At 49.2% G+C, this 15,386-nt stretch overlaps 1 protein-coding gene across 1 annotated transcript; it reads left to right on the top strand.

The window, feature by feature from the left end:
• Window positions 1-240: 240 nt before the first annotated feature.
• LOC128306558 (uncharacterized) lies at window positions 241-10,233 on the top strand. The gene is made up of 2 exons (XM_053044097.1): window positions 241-258; window positions 8,449-10,233. The coding sequence occupies exons 1-2, from the start codon at window positions 241-243 to the stop codon at window positions 10,231-10,233; spliced, it is 1,803 nt and encodes a 600-aa protein (XP_052900057.1).
• The last annotated feature ends 5,153 nt before the right edge of the window (window positions 10,234-15,386 follow it).

Raw genomic sequence — 15,386 nt, 5'->3', positions numbered from 1 at the left:
TGTGTGTGAGTGCGCGTTTGGCAGTGTGTACGGGTGGGTGTGCTCCCCCGAAAGACTCTCGAACCGTTGAGTATTCCTACAAGCAGGAGTCATTGAACTCCTGATAATCGTCTCAACGTCATCATCATCACCGCACCGATCAAAAGACTCGTTCTGCCGTGAAGCAGTCGTCGTGTGTGACATCCACATCTATCAGCCCCTAAACAGCAGCTCCTTCACCGGAACAGCACCAGCTACACAATGCGTTTGCAAGGAACGGTAAGTTGGCGATGGCGCAGGTATACTACGATCTAGGGGGTTTTAGGGATATGCAACGAAGCAGTAACTGCGAGATTGTTCGCTGCAACCTGTATGAACTACTTTCTCGCGATAAGCCGCAAGATTATGCCCAAGGACGTGAAACTGGAACTTGTATCCTTTCACTCATCCACAACAGGATCAGCCGTTGTGTGGCACAAGTGGAAGTAAACAACAATAACAACCTGCTGCCACAGTGGCACAGTTTCTACGGTGGCATATTCAGCGCACCAACACACCTTCACTGTCGCGTCACATCACTGGCCAACGCAGCCGTTGTGCAGCTCCTATGCAGCCAGTGTGTCGCACGCGTACAAGTGTTCCAACAGCACATACAATCGGTGCACAGAATAACAAGAGCAGAAATAGAGACACCATCACCTCCACCAAGTACGCCACCATGTCGCGGTATCCAAAACAAGTAAACTAGTTTTCGGACATCTCGGCCGTTGGGTGCGCGGAGTGATATCGACCACTTCGGTCGTTCGTTAATTGCCGCACTTCTTTATGTAACTTATGCTTTGATTCGGCTGGTCATGCCTTATTCGATCGAAGGCAATTGCATCATACAATTGCGTGCGGGTGACGCAAGCTTCCCCGCACTGGGTTTTGAGGTGTTTTGGGGGGGGGGGGGGGGGGTGGTTGTTTTAGCCTGGTTTTACTTTTACTATCCTCCCGGAGGTACGATACATGATGCTTTTGGTTGCGTTAAAGCAAATAAAAAGGGTTTCACATTTCACTTTCCCTACCAGAACCACAACGGTCGGATTGGGGTTTCCTCTGGTGGAGTGGACCCTGTCCAGGTCTAAGTGTCAGGTCTCAGTGAATTACCGTTGGACATCGCTTTATTATGGCTACCTTGTATTGGACATTCCACGTGAGGCGAATCGCATCTTTCTGAGGCATCCACCATGAGGGTACCATCAAGATCGGTGTATCGCATCGCATACCTCCAGGGCTATAGTAGCTGCTGAGGTTTAGAAGACGAAGAAGAACTCTCCGCAACTCTTGCCCCGAAGGACAACCGAACGAAGCGGAGCAAACCCGTTCGCATTCTCAACACAAGCTTTTCGGCGCAGTTCGCACATTTCTTCACGCGGCTGACCTTTGAAGATGCTCCCTTTCCAGATGCGGTGACGCTGTCACGGCGTAGCGACCTAATGGAAGAATGCGCCGTGAGAATCTCGTTTACACCGTACGCGTTCACTTCCCTCACATGATCCCCTCGCACCCTTATTGATGTTCCGTTCCCAAACGGACTTGTCATCTTGCCAAGATAACACGATATGTGAGACATTGTTGATGTCTCATGTGCTAAACAAAGGCAACACCGCATTTTGGTTCGCAATTGAATGTGGACGTAGACAGCCACACGTACACGGATGCAATCAGCGTTTTAGATGGCGATTGCAATGCGACACGATTCGGGACTGCAGATGAAGATGAGCAGACAGCAACAAAAAAAAACCCACCACCGAACGAACGATAGCCATCCTCCACGCGGACGGTTGTTTGGTACGCCAAACATCTACCACTAGGCATAAAGTGCACTAGGCATGCCGTGTTCCACAAGGTTGGGATGGAAATCGGGGGGAAATTGCCCGGGGTACTCCCCAACCAAAAGCTCAAACCCGTGAGAATATGTTTACATTTTGCGTCCCCTCTCCCTTTACTGTGGAGGGAGTCTTCCCACAATAACGCAGCATAAAGCATAACATGCTGGCGGTGGAGCTGCTTGAACGGTGATGGTAAGGTGTGCTCCCGGCTATGTTTTTGGGGGGGGGGGGGGGGGGGGGGGGGGAGTCTCTAGTGGAGGCAATGTGAGGAGTTGTAATGATGTGATGAGAACGGATCATCGGCCGCAGCAACTGCAGCGATCTGCGCGAGGGCACTATTGCTTCTATGCGGTGCGGTTAGGTGTCCCTCTTGTTTGCTGCTTCGTGCAACAAGTTGATTTCAAACCAGCCCGCGCTACGTCTGCCGATGGTGATCTTTGCGCGGACGGCGAAGAAGATCGGTGATGTGAAGACCTGGTGATGCTATGTTCCCATCATTTTCCCAGCCACCCTGCCAAGATGACAACCCGACAACGCACATGTTATTAAATCAAAGATGAACTCGCGGGTATAGCTCTGTGTGTGAGTGTGTGGGCAAAAGTGAAGGTTTTTTGGAGATTGATTTGTTGTTGTCTTTCTTTTTTTTTTGTTGCACCGAAACCATCATCCGTGGCTTACTTGAACAAATTGACGATTTAACGTGCAAAACCGAACTATGTCGCACTTGGCGTGCGCGGGAGGGAATGTAAAACAAGCGACAACATAAATGCGAGATAATTACAGCCTTAATCCAGCGGCAGTGCGCTGCGTGCAGTGGCTTTGTGTGCGCTTTGGCAGCGTGTTTGGGAAACGCAGCCGTTAAGCAGCGTACGTGGTGCGAATGCAGATCTAGCCAATTGGACCAAAATTAAAGGTCGTCTCAAATAAGCTGATCGATCGTAACGTGAGCGTAACGCGAGTGAGAGGGGAGACGGAGGATACATGAATTGAGCGGTAACGCTAATGGATCAACGAACCTGCGGATGGAATGTGAGTGATCTACTTCAACCTGGCTATGGTAGCGCGAACGAGGAAGCAAATGGAAGCGCTTTAGAATGGAAAGAGACGGCTAGGGTGGGAGCGAAGAGCGCATTGCGTGATCGTGAATCGTTCCCGAAATAGACTCGTCGCTCAATTCCCGGTGTGTGGGTGTACACATCCTTTCAGGTGACGCTGCTGCGCGTTATCCCCACTCCCAGGCGGCAAAAAAATCGGGGCATGGTGGCACGACCGGGATTAGTGACCGCATGAGCTGAATAAGCGGGCGCTCTTACGTAATTCGCTTTTCGTACGTAGGGTGCTTCACATTTCATCTCCCGTGTCCTGCCATTCTTCCTATGCGAGACACCGCGGGAAGAATGTTGTGTGCTTGCAGTCTTTTTTCAAGCATCTTTTTCTCTCTATGTCTCTCTCACACTGAAAGAAAATGGCCGCATAAACTCATAGCTCACACACCGAAACGAAGCACGAATGACGTGATGCTTTGATTTTGTGTGAAATGTGTGCACGGGCCTGATTTTATTGTACCACCGCCGTTGCATGACGGCCACTTCACCATTTCCATGGCTGTGTTCTTTGTGTGTGATCGAAAAGCACACAGAAAAAGTATTGTAATCGCGCGTGTTATTTTTTTGCAACCGTTGCTCAAAAAGCTTAGCATGCGTCCCACGGAAGCTGATCTTTGCTTAATTGTTCTTTTGCTCGTGAGTTTCGCTACTCCGCGAACAATTTGATAACCATCAACGGATTACATCAACCCACCCATCGTCCGGTCGGCAAACTACAAAATGGATATGCGAGTTTTTTTGTTTTCCTTCCACTTATCCTTTCCTTGATGCAGTGGTGCAAAAATCACATCAACACCGTAGCAATTTTTGCGGTATTATTGCGACGCGTGAAAAATTCTCACCCCCACGTACACCCCAGCCGCGAACTGTTGTTGGCCTTGTGTGGGTTGCAGGCACGCGTGCAGCGTGTTTTTGGTCGGTTCCCAAGATTTTTAGGACGCGCAATTTAGCGATTTTGCAAAACGGTTCACCCTGAAACCTGGTGCAGAAGAATCTCACGTGTGCACATTGCGGTGTAAAACCGCACCATGTGAAAACGCATCCTGTGTGGTAACGAACAAACGAAATGCTTGTGAAACGTAAATTAAAACAGTTGTTGATGTAACGCGTTCACATTCTCCATTGCCGAAAGGCCAAACGGAAGAAGAAATCTCCAATCAAAACCCAGTGGGTGTGTGGGAAATAATTGCGTTTGTTTGTGTTGTTTTTTTTCCCCTCCCGGGCCCTTTCGCGTTTCTCTGGGCTGTGGTTCGGTCTGGACTTGACCGTGAAGATCGCAAAGGAAAGTACTTCACACGCGTTCCACTGCTATGGAGTGGTTTGATCGCAAGCGCTTGTTAAGAGCACTCGGGTGGCTGGGGATCGGAACACGGGTAATAAAAGCGAACGCGATATGGTAGTGTGGAGCAGTTTCTCTCTCTTTCTTTCTATCTGTTTCACTTTCGTAACGCTCGAGTGTAACTGAGACGGACTGTTGCCGGGTAACGGGATTCCGCGTAATGACGAGATTGAAAGTTAATCTGAAATGGAAACAAGAAACGATTACCTGCACGCCGACGTCATCCGGTGTTGTGAGACTAGGTCCACACTCGCCTGTGTTTGTGTTGCGCGACGTGTAAAGGTCGTGTGGTGGCTACAATGGCGATGTGACATTGCGTTACCGTCACAGTTTGACGAGAAATGGAACGCAGTTCGTATACGTACGTTACTAACGTCTTACTTAATCGCAAACGCAGATGTTTCTCACCTGCTGTCATCCTCCTGCTAGTAGCGCTGTTCGCTCCTCGACCCGTAACGTCTTCTGAAGGGATCGATTTCCAGCGATTCGGACACCATCAGGTATCGGATTTCAATCTAGGGCAGCTGGACATTCTTACATTCTCAATTCGCCCTCTCTTGTCTCCAAGTGGAAGTTCCACGTTGACGCAAATGTCAAGGATGAGGGCACGTGCTCTGGCTCGCACTGTCAGACAAAACCTCTACGAAGACCTGAAGCGGGAGGACGTAAAGAAAAAGCAGCCGTAGAATCTGAACCATGGTGCTTGCCGGCCCGTTTGCATCGCCGAAGAATGGCATCAAATGTAGGCCCACAAATTGATTGTTTCGGTCACAAATTACCACGGTAACCAAAGGTTTGGGGCAAGATTTACTACCTCACCATTGGGCGGCAGGAAGACAGGCGAAACCCAATTTTAATTACCGTCCCAGCAGCCGCTTTGCCGAATATTATCGAACATCGGCACCCGGGGCTTCGGTGGACGGCCATACTGCCTGGACGCCATCTTGATTTACACGGACGCGAGGATTTCTAGTCGTGCGACTCCACACACGGCAGCGGGAAGCGATAAATCTCCGGCACGAAAATAGTGCATTGGTTTTCGGGGTCGTCCGTAAAGGCTAAAGCCAACGATGCAATCCAATCATCGTCCAAAACTGGTGCTTTCCAACAAGGAGGACCACGATTTGCCGCTTTGCTGGGGCCGATTCTTTACCTTTTTGTCGGTGAGATGTTTGCGAAACATAAACCACTTTATGGTTCCCGTGTGCAGCTACCGCTGGACCAGTGCCAAAACTGGGCAAACGTTGGACGCCGCGAGTTCGATGGAAAATTCAATTAAAACTTCCAGCACCCTCCCCGTCCCCCAAACTCCTGGTTGCTTCCAGCGAAAACCCCTTTTTGCCTTCGGTGGAGAAGCTAATTTAAATGCGCCCTCCTCGGGGGGGATGGATCATAAAAATCTTCCAAAATTGCTGCTGCCGAGACACCGTGCGAGCTGCGCTCGTAAAGATGGATTGTTAATAATGTTCGCATTCCGCCCGGAGCGAAAGAATCCAAAGCCCAGCACATCTGCCAAGAAGTCTAAAGGCATCTCCGTTCCAGTTGTGGCAGACATTGCATCTTCCATACTTAGCCGCTCGGTAGTGGTAGTTGTGTATATATTTCGAATTTCTGTTACATTTTGTGCCATGGAAAGAGGGGGATATTGGGAAGTATTGGGAGACTGGAAAGAATCTGGGATTTTAGTAGCTATTACGGTATTTCCAATCGATAATGCCCAAGCCAATAAAATCCTGCCTGGAAATGTGTTCTACCAGGAGCACACCCGTCGCACAAATCGTCGGAAGTCATTGACGTTCGGGGGCACACTTAGTGCAGGAATCCGGAAACAAACCGCTCACTCCCGTCATCCCGCCATCCCGTCCATGGTAGCCACTAATCTGAAAGGAGCATGAGCGAAGGTGTATAAACGGCAGCCAGCGGTTCCCTGTGTGCTCCAGTGCAAAATGCGGCATTCATCTCCATTAGTTCGATCGCTCAGCTGCATAATTGCACCTCGCCTTCGAGCAGTCGCTGACAGCAACACAATCCCACCATCAGCCGCCAGCTGCAACGCTTGCTATTAAGTCGCAACAGCCCATTAGCACAAGCCGCACAACACTCGGGACCGATTGTACCACCTCCACTGGAGCGAACCGTTTAATTCGCTTCAGTCACCGCTTTTGTGCGAGCTACCAATTTTCCATCCACTCCTCGCAGCACCCCGACCATGCTAAAAAGGTTCACCCGTGCCTGCATCGGTCCTCCATCCCACCAACCATTCCACATGTGTTTGATTTATTAATGAAAAGCAATTTCCACGGTGGTCCCGAGACCCGGAGTTAAGGGGTTATTGTATTTTTCTTGTTCGCTTCCTTCCACAATGGTTTGTTTGATGCAGTGTTGCTGGATGGAGTGTTTTCTTTGTGCCAGGTTCCCGGCGCTCGACGATAGCCCTGCAGATATTGGATGTGGTACGAGGTGATTATTGCTGTCATGAGCCACAACACTCCCTCAACCATCCGAACACCACCGCCGGTGGACGCCTGAGATGGAATTTGCATTTTCTTTCTGCACTTGAAGATGCTACCTCGTTGCCCCTATCGGCTACAGCCCACCCAGGGCCTTCGTTAAACACCATGCGAAACTGCATACACCTTCCTGAAAGGCGATAAATTTCCATTTTCACTTTCTGCGCAACCACCTCCCCGTTTGTTGACCGCGGGCCAGAGGCGGAGGCGTGGGGGCCGTTGGAAGTAGGAAGTTAAATTTTAATTACGTTTAGCATTTCGTTCCTGTTTTCCCTGTCGTTGAGTTTTGCTTTCTGCTGCACTTGGCACTTTCTTCTAGCCTTTTCGTTGCCCCTTTTTTTACAACCCCCGGCGTGTGATGAGAAGGCAAAACAACAAAGAAAACATTGCCTCCCCCACGTGCGAATTAATAATACCATCAACCCTTCGAGCAGCCGCTTTGGCGGTATGAGATAATAAAGATTTATTTCAAGACCACCCTATATACACACTTGACGTTGGGTCGCGGTCTGAAGCAGACCTAATTATTCTTCAACACGCTGGAATAAGTGTTATTTTTTTCTTAATGTAGGGTAGTTTTTAATTACCAAAGCGTCAACCGAGTGAATGAATATTAATCGCTTTTTAAGCACCGATCAGAGAAAGTGCCAAAGAGAGCCTCGCATAGCGTTTAGTATTCGTGCGTTGGAGGTCCTGTGTTCGAATCGCAAGTAAAACGTTGAACGCGGTTTTATCCGGTGCGTCTTTTCTCCGAGTTTCGAGACGAACTACAATTACTAGTATGCTCGAGTAGGTAGCTGAAAAGAAGGTTGTCTTTAAGAGGAGTCACGCATCTTTTCTGTTACAAAAAACGAGAACTTAAACAGATAGAATATTCTCTATATCTTCAAAAATTATTAAAATAAACTAATAAATAGAGCTGTAAAGCCTTATAAAATAGCCTTCTCTAAATATCTTAAAAATTCATTCTCTTTCTATAAATCTCTTCAAAATTAAGATTCTATAAAATTATCCTTTATGGGCACTGCAACCTCAAGAAGTTGATGGGCTGTTGCTTCTGGCTTTTGATAACTTCCTCTACTTAGGATATTCAGCACCCAGTATCCTGCATATATTAAACACTTAGTGAATCTGAATCTTATTCGTAAATCTTTACGCGAAAGGAATGACTTTGAATCTCTAATGTAAAGAGTCTTGAATCTTTAAGGATTGAAAATGAATATCCGAAGATTGATCAATCTCTAGAGATTCTTTCGATTGCAATAGGCTAATTAGCAATTAGACGCTGAAGTTAATTGATTTTTAGTAGTATAACGTATTCTATACTAAATTAACTGCTTAACAATACCTACACAAAGTCTTTATAAAACGAAGTATAAAGCTCGAGCTATGAATCTTCAGAGATTCAGATATCTTTAAGTCATCAGAGATATTAATCTTGAGTAATCCAAGAACTTTCAGAAGTTCATGATTCTTTTGTAAGGATATGACTGAGTTGTATGACTCATGACTCGAATGACTCTTTGACTATTCTCAATAGAATCATACCGCATAATACTATTAAGTAGTGCATCCACTTAGCTCAAATTCTTAATTTTCTCTCCTTCTTATCTCTCTTTCTCTCGTCTTCATCCGTGTAGTGGTTAACGTTGACGGTGGGTATTGTAGTGTTGGCAGCAGCAGTACACGCACAGACGCGCCGTCAGCTGCGTGTCAGACCGCGTGTTCTCGCGGCCCCATCCAGCGCGGAGTATGTGGACAGTGCGGAAGATGCCCAGCAGGACAACCGGCCCCAGGCCCAGCAGTACTATGCCCGGGCCCAGGAGCGAGTCGGCGATGTGGTGCTGGTAGCCTCCTCGGATGAAGATTACGGTGGTCAGTACGGTGCGCCGGTGGCGGCGGCTCGGCCCCGTGCCGACACGCAGCAGTACCAGCGGCCGGTGGCCAAGAGCACTACGGCCGCCCCATTGGCGGCCCGACAGAAGGCGGCTGCTAGCGAGTCGCGTGCGCCACCGGTACAGACGATCCGCAACTACAGCAAGGTGAACGATGACGGTTCGTTTACGTTCGGGTACGAGGCGGCCGATGGATCGTTCAAGGAGGAAACGCGCGGTACGGATTGTGTTGTCCGTGGCAAGTACGGCTACATCGATCCGGACGGTAACAAGCGTGAGTTCACGTACGTTTCGGGCAATCCTTGCGATCCAAACAATCCGGACGGTAGCGAAGAGGAGGAGAGCGATCGTTCCGAGGGTGGTCAGGACGATTCCAACGAGAACGTGCCCCAGAACTATCCGGTGCGCCGTCCGGTTGCCATCGCACGTCCGACCGCGTCGACCCCAGCCCGTCATCATTCGACGCCCGCCCCGACACCGGTACGTCCGACGACCACGGTGTTCCAGAACGATTACCAGGATCGTCGCCAGCAGGAATCGGCTGCGGATGCTGAGGAGGAGGTACAGATCGGTCAGCGCGGCTCCTCCACCCGGCCGGCCGCTCGCCCCTTCGCCGGCTCCGTCACCACCACCCAGCGTCCACGGGTGCAGATTGTAAGCACCACGCCCAACCCAACCCCAACCCTGTACCACAGTCCGGCCCCATCGCCACCGCAGACGGTGCTGCCGGTCAACATCACCCCGAAGCCGGTGTACCGCGTGTCGCCGCTCCCGACGCAGCCAACCCTCGCACCGACCACCTACCGACCGACGTCGCCCAGCACGCGTGGCCCATCGATCGACTTCGAGGCGGAGTTCAAGCGCTTCCAGGCGGACAACAAGCTGCCGAGCCCGTCGACCCCGTCCGCGCCGAGCACCGTACCGAAGCCGACCGGATCACCGTTCGGACGCCCGTCCGGTCCGCAGCTTGCCCCCGGTAACCCGATCTACCAGTCGCAGCTTATCTTCGATCCGGCCTCCGGTCAGTACGATACCGCACTGTACCAGCAGCTCCCGCAGAGCGACGGTGACTTCCAGCTGAACCACCGCATCCAGCCGTTCGTCGCCGGACCGCCGCACCATCAGCAGCAGCAGCACCATGGCGCCGGGCAGCTCGTCACGCTCGAGCAGCTCCAGCAGCAGTCCCCGCTGTACCGCAGCCAGCCATCGCCTCCGGTTGCCGGCCGGCCCCCGGTAGGACCGCCGACCGTGCAGATCCCGCAGCAGCTCTACCAGAAGCAGCAGAACGAGCTGCAGTTCATCAACAGCCAGCAGCTGTTCGCCCAGCAGCTCGAGCTCCAGCAGAGCCAGCTCCGGGCCGATCGGCTCGAGGCGGCCAAGAAGGTAACGGGGCCACAGATGCATCGCTTCCAGCCGCAACCGCAGCCACAGCAGCAGCAGCAGTACTACTTCATCCAGCCCCAGGGCCCACCACAGGGCGCACCCGGACAGATTGATGCGTTCCTGCGGGGCCACAACATCGAGTACTAGGGGCTGCGCAGGGTGAACCACTCTGCTCCTATTTTCACTCTTCTACTTTGCTAGTGTGCGTGTGTTTTGAGTTATGTGTTATTATTTTATGTTCTACAACAATATTTCGTTTCGTCACCCTTTTGTAGTTCATTCGTAAAGCCATCCTAAAGGGTATTCTTTTACCTTTTTTTTTTTGTTTTCATGATTGTGTGTTAAATTTATTTCTTTGTTTGTTTGTTTATTTATCGATTTTTTTTTCACGTTGTGTTAGTATCTATTTTTTCCTTTCTTTTCCGTTTTGTTTTCTTCTCCTTCTTTCATTGTGTTGTTCTACTTTCTTTATTCTACTGTTATTTATTCCTTTTCTTTCTTTCATATTCTCTTTCCGTTGCGTTTTATATCTTAGTGTAGTATGCTTGCGTACTTCTGTTGCACTTTAGACGTCGTAATGTCATTTTTTTTTATTCTTTTCACTATTTGCACAAACACACACTACGGATCTATCTTCTTTAGACACCAGCACCACTAAGGTGGTTTCCATGACTTCCAATATCTCCACCCATCAGCCTACCCCCCCTCCCCCTCCCCCATTCCATCCCACAAATTCCTCTTCGCTAAGAGACAAGTACTGTAAGACTATTTTTTATCTACGTTAAGGACACATTAAGCATTAGCCGATCCGCGTTATGACAGTCACGGGGCTGGCAGCGTCGTATTGTATCGAGATTGTACCCGTACGTTGAAGATGAATGCTGGAGCAACGCAAACAGAACAACAAATAAGACGAAAGAACAGTTAAATAGTGCTCAAACACAAAGCAATCATGTGAGAGCCTGCAAACGAAGAACGCATCCCCCCCTCCCCAAATCACCCAAATTTGCGTTTATCTGCGATACATGGTAGGATCTTTAACATAAAATACACAAACAAAATAACGAGCAATAACAAAAGCGACGAATACGGTTATACGAAATAAATAAAGGAAAAAACGTTCGAAACAAAGCTACGTTCGGTGTGCTGTATTTTGTTTTTGTTTTTTTATTTCCCTCCCGTTTGGAGGCATTTGTTTGGAAAGAAATTGGACGTGAACGGAACCAAATAAAGTTGGTTGCAAGAAGGTTTTGCCATCGGCCGGTGGACCTTGGTGTGCAGCTCCGGATTTTCTCGATGATTTGCGCTGCGCGCCCAATGTAGGCGCAACAACCAAAGTAAAGACCCTCCGCAATAAAAAAAATAACAAACCTCCAATTGCGCCCTTGGTCGTTAATGGGCGTTGGCGCGGGTAACGCTCCGAACCGCAAAAGGCACGCCACAAAGAAAGGTGACGCGCGAGTAGGCGGTACGTTCGGTTTGACCTTTGCTGTTCTGTATGTGTGTGGTGGTGGTGGATTTGCCGAAGACATCGCCAGCCCGCCATGATCGTAACGCTTTGTATCGCATGTGTAACGGGTCGTGTAACGAGAATGTAATAAATATATCTCCCCGCCGGCAAAGGTGGCGGCCGAACTTCTAGCTGCATTTGGTTTTGCACAAAGCGCTCGACAAGGTGCTCCAAAAAACTTTTTATATCGATTTGGCTTGCAAAGATTGGAAACGGTTGACGGGTGAGTCACCGAAGCAACACCCCGGCGCGTAATTTCGGTGTGGAATGTGACCGCCCCCGTTGTCGGGTGGTGTGACAGCTGGTCCGGGGCAGAATTTATTAGAAAGGCACGTCGCATTGGGGTGACTAATGTGGCCAAGAATTCGATCCAGTTGGGCGAGTGGGCTACGGGTCGAGTGATAATAATGGGGCACCCTTCCAAGGACGTTATGGGGGGGGGGGGGGGGGGGGTTTGAAAGTGGAAGGAAAACCGGACTGGAGCTTAATTCTCCAAACCATCAAGATATTGCCCAGAATGGAACAATCTACTAGATTTGCAGTATAGAGATACTACTGGTGCGTTTGTAAAGCGATAACATCTCTCCTACACTACGTGTTCTGAAGATTGAGTATAGTACTGGGCGCTACTGAGCTAAACCTGGGTAGAAAAGAAAGGGCAAGGCAAGCTGACTGAGCTCGTAAACGAACGAAAGGCAATGGGAGACTAGATCTACAACCTTTATCACATCACACACAGCCACACTCACACAGCAAAGAAAACAATCCCATTCATCATCAGGTTGCGAAGGTCACCGGTACTAAAATCCAAACCGTTCCAATGTTGCATTCACGGTAACCACGTGCAACCTGTTTTTCGGCCCGGCTGGCGTGTTATTGAGAAGAAGTAAATAAAAAAAAGTAACGAACACGCAGAAGGCTTATTTCCAGCGGGCAACCTAGACCAAACGGTGACCATCAAACTTTGCCCCAAATTCGCGTCCCCCAAAAACCACCCGGCGACTCTTCGGCAGCCCCGTGCCCGCAGGGGACCCATCCGTCACCGGGTTAAGGTCCAACTGTCCAAAAGCTTAACCTCACAAAAATAAGAAAATGGTTGATCAGGAAGGGGGGAGGGTGATGGTGGTACCGTAAAAGTAGATCATTATCCGGGGTGTGTGGGGCATTCAAAGGGACGACGCGGTACATGAGCTGAGAGTCGTAGAAACACACCGTGCCCGAGGGCATGCGTTGCTGGAAGCAAGGATATATCTAGGCGTTACGAAATCGAACCAGAGCACTGAACCTCCTAACCCCCTACCCACTGCGTCCCGTTAGCGAAACCCGTTATTATTAGCAGTCCACAACGAAACACTTTTGCATTGTAGTGAAATGTTTATCAACACGAAGTTTGGGGAGCACTAAATCTAAGCCGGGCAAACTGTCAAAAGCTATCCACTAAAAGCAGGGCTTTGCGAGGTCACGCAGCGTGACGGTGGGAAGGCGTTACGCATTTCTCTTTGCGGTACTGTTTGACAGGTTCGGCCGAATTGGTTACTTTGCCGATTCCATCATTTACTTTCTCGGCTGCATAAAATGCAGCTCACATACGCCTAGGCGACGGGTGTTTATTTACGTAAGCGCTTCGATCGGCCTCGGAAATTGGCCCCCCGAATCGTTACTCGTTGCTAGCGAAAGAGAGCGAACGAGAGAGAGAGAGAGACACACACGAGTGTGTGTGAGAGCGCACAAAATGGAAGCAGAAAAATGTGTTGGAAATCGGTAGTAGAAATAATAATAATAATCGCTCGATTAGCCATTTGCTAGAAATGTCACTTTCGATGACAGTGAGTGTGTGGTGTTGGGGAGGGCTTTTTTTTTTGCTCCTGTTCCTCTGTCTTCACTTTCGTACGGAGCTTCTCTAACGCTGCAGATGATTCCCGTTCCGTGTACAATGATGGGCTTCGGTAGCGAATTGTGCAATTGATGAGCGATCGCACTTTTCCGACGTGCTGAACTGGGACGAATATTGTTTGTGTGTGGTTTTTTTTTTCGTGCTGAAGTTACGAAAGAGGAACCTTCTGTTGAATTTCTGTTTGCTGTTGGTTAGTGTTATTGATTGTTGCACAAGCCTGATACACTCGGCGAAACGCAATTCAATAAACAAACGCTTTGCCAAACGGTTACGGGCGGTGTGTAGAATAATTATAGTACGGAATGGAATGACACTTGAGGCATCATCTCCACGTCGAAGTTGTTGGAGTTCGCTGAATCGCCCGCCGCACTAGGATCGGACGGGATCGGTGTGTGTTATCGACTTTGCTGACATGGCGGATAGTTCGACAGGCTGGCTGTCTGGTTGGGGTAGTACTACTGCTGTACTGTGACGCAACCGTCCCACCGAGCATGGGACCGTTCGAAGAATGTGCGTTGTGTGTCTGTGCCGCAAGAACACGCCCGATACCTAAATGTTGACACATTGCGTCAGTCCACTGCTCCAAAGACTTCCAAAGGCTGGAAAAGCTTGCGGCTCTCCGAGCCCTAATTGGAAGTCCATTTCGCTGGGACCGATGGTGAAAGATTGGCTCGCCATGATGGCGATCCGTTTTCGTAACCGTGCCAGAAGCCTCCATTCTCGGTGCGTGAGTCTTTCGCGCAAGGAAGCACTAGCTGTGGAGGGTTTGTTTAGAAGCATTGTGCAGCTTCACGAAACAAGACAAATTGTAGCCTCGCGCATGTGCAATAACTTCTGGAAGCCGGATATGCAACTACTAGTGCTTACCGAAGAGATAGCGTGGAGATACTACGAAGTCAACAAACAACTCAACCCGATACTCCGGCCGAAAAACTCGCCTAACCGGATGTGCTGCCTTTCGCACCAGGCACCATTTTATTTCCGGGAGGAAGGCCAATGCATTTGCCAGCCTGGGCGAGGGAAAATTCGTACAGGACTGGTTTTTTTCGTCGTGCTAGCCAACGTACGAAATCTTGCATATCTTGCGATGGCTTATCGTAAGGTTAAACACTGCCCACGGTCCCCGGGCCATACCAGTTTTGTGCGTTTTTGCGTAATGACTGCTGCAGCGTGTACAACTTACCAGGTCAGTTCCACGGGTGGGATGTGAAACTGACGCGAAATGTTGTGGCGGACGGTAATTATGATCGCACTTAGGAAAAAAAACAATGTTTGCGTATGCAATTCCGGCTTTGAAGCCCCCCCTTTAACTGCAGTTAAGACATGGCGTTAAACAATCGTTGTTAGTTGCGAGTGAAGAACATAACTCCGTACCTGGTGCAAGTGATGCTCAGTAACGAAGTTATGCATCTTAAATACAGAGTCCAAGAATAGCAACAAGGTATTTTTACGAGTTGGACAAGAATTGCAATACCTCCTATTTGTGTATAAAAGCGGCTCAGTGTTTCAGTATCCAAGGCACTACTGTCAGAATTCAGTTTCCAAGATATCCGTGATATTTTTACGAGTTGGACTAAAATTGCTAGACCTCCTCATTTGCGTATGAAGGCGGAGCAGTATCTCAATATCCAAGGCACTACCGTCAGAATTCAGTATCCAAGATATCCGAGATTCCAAGAATTCCACGATCTCCTATTCGTGTATGAAAGCGGTTCAGTATCTCAGTATCCCAGGCGCTATCCTCAGAATTCAGTATTCAAGATATCCGAGACATTTTTACGAGTTGGACAACATTTGCAAGATCTCCTATTTGTGTGGGAAAGTTGAATCGCTCAATATTGAAACGAGACTTTTTTGTATTAGCCATATCCAAACTGCCTCTCTCCAGACATGGCG

The sequence above is a fragment of the Anopheles moucheti genome, chromosome X, assembly GCF_943734755.1.
Source record: "Anopheles moucheti chromosome X, idAnoMoucSN_F20_07, whole genome shotgun sequence".
NCBI lineage: Eukaryota > Metazoa > Arthropoda > Insecta > Diptera > Culicidae > Anopheles > Anopheles moucheti.
This window is presented reverse-complemented; position numbering and strand designations above follow the sequence as displayed.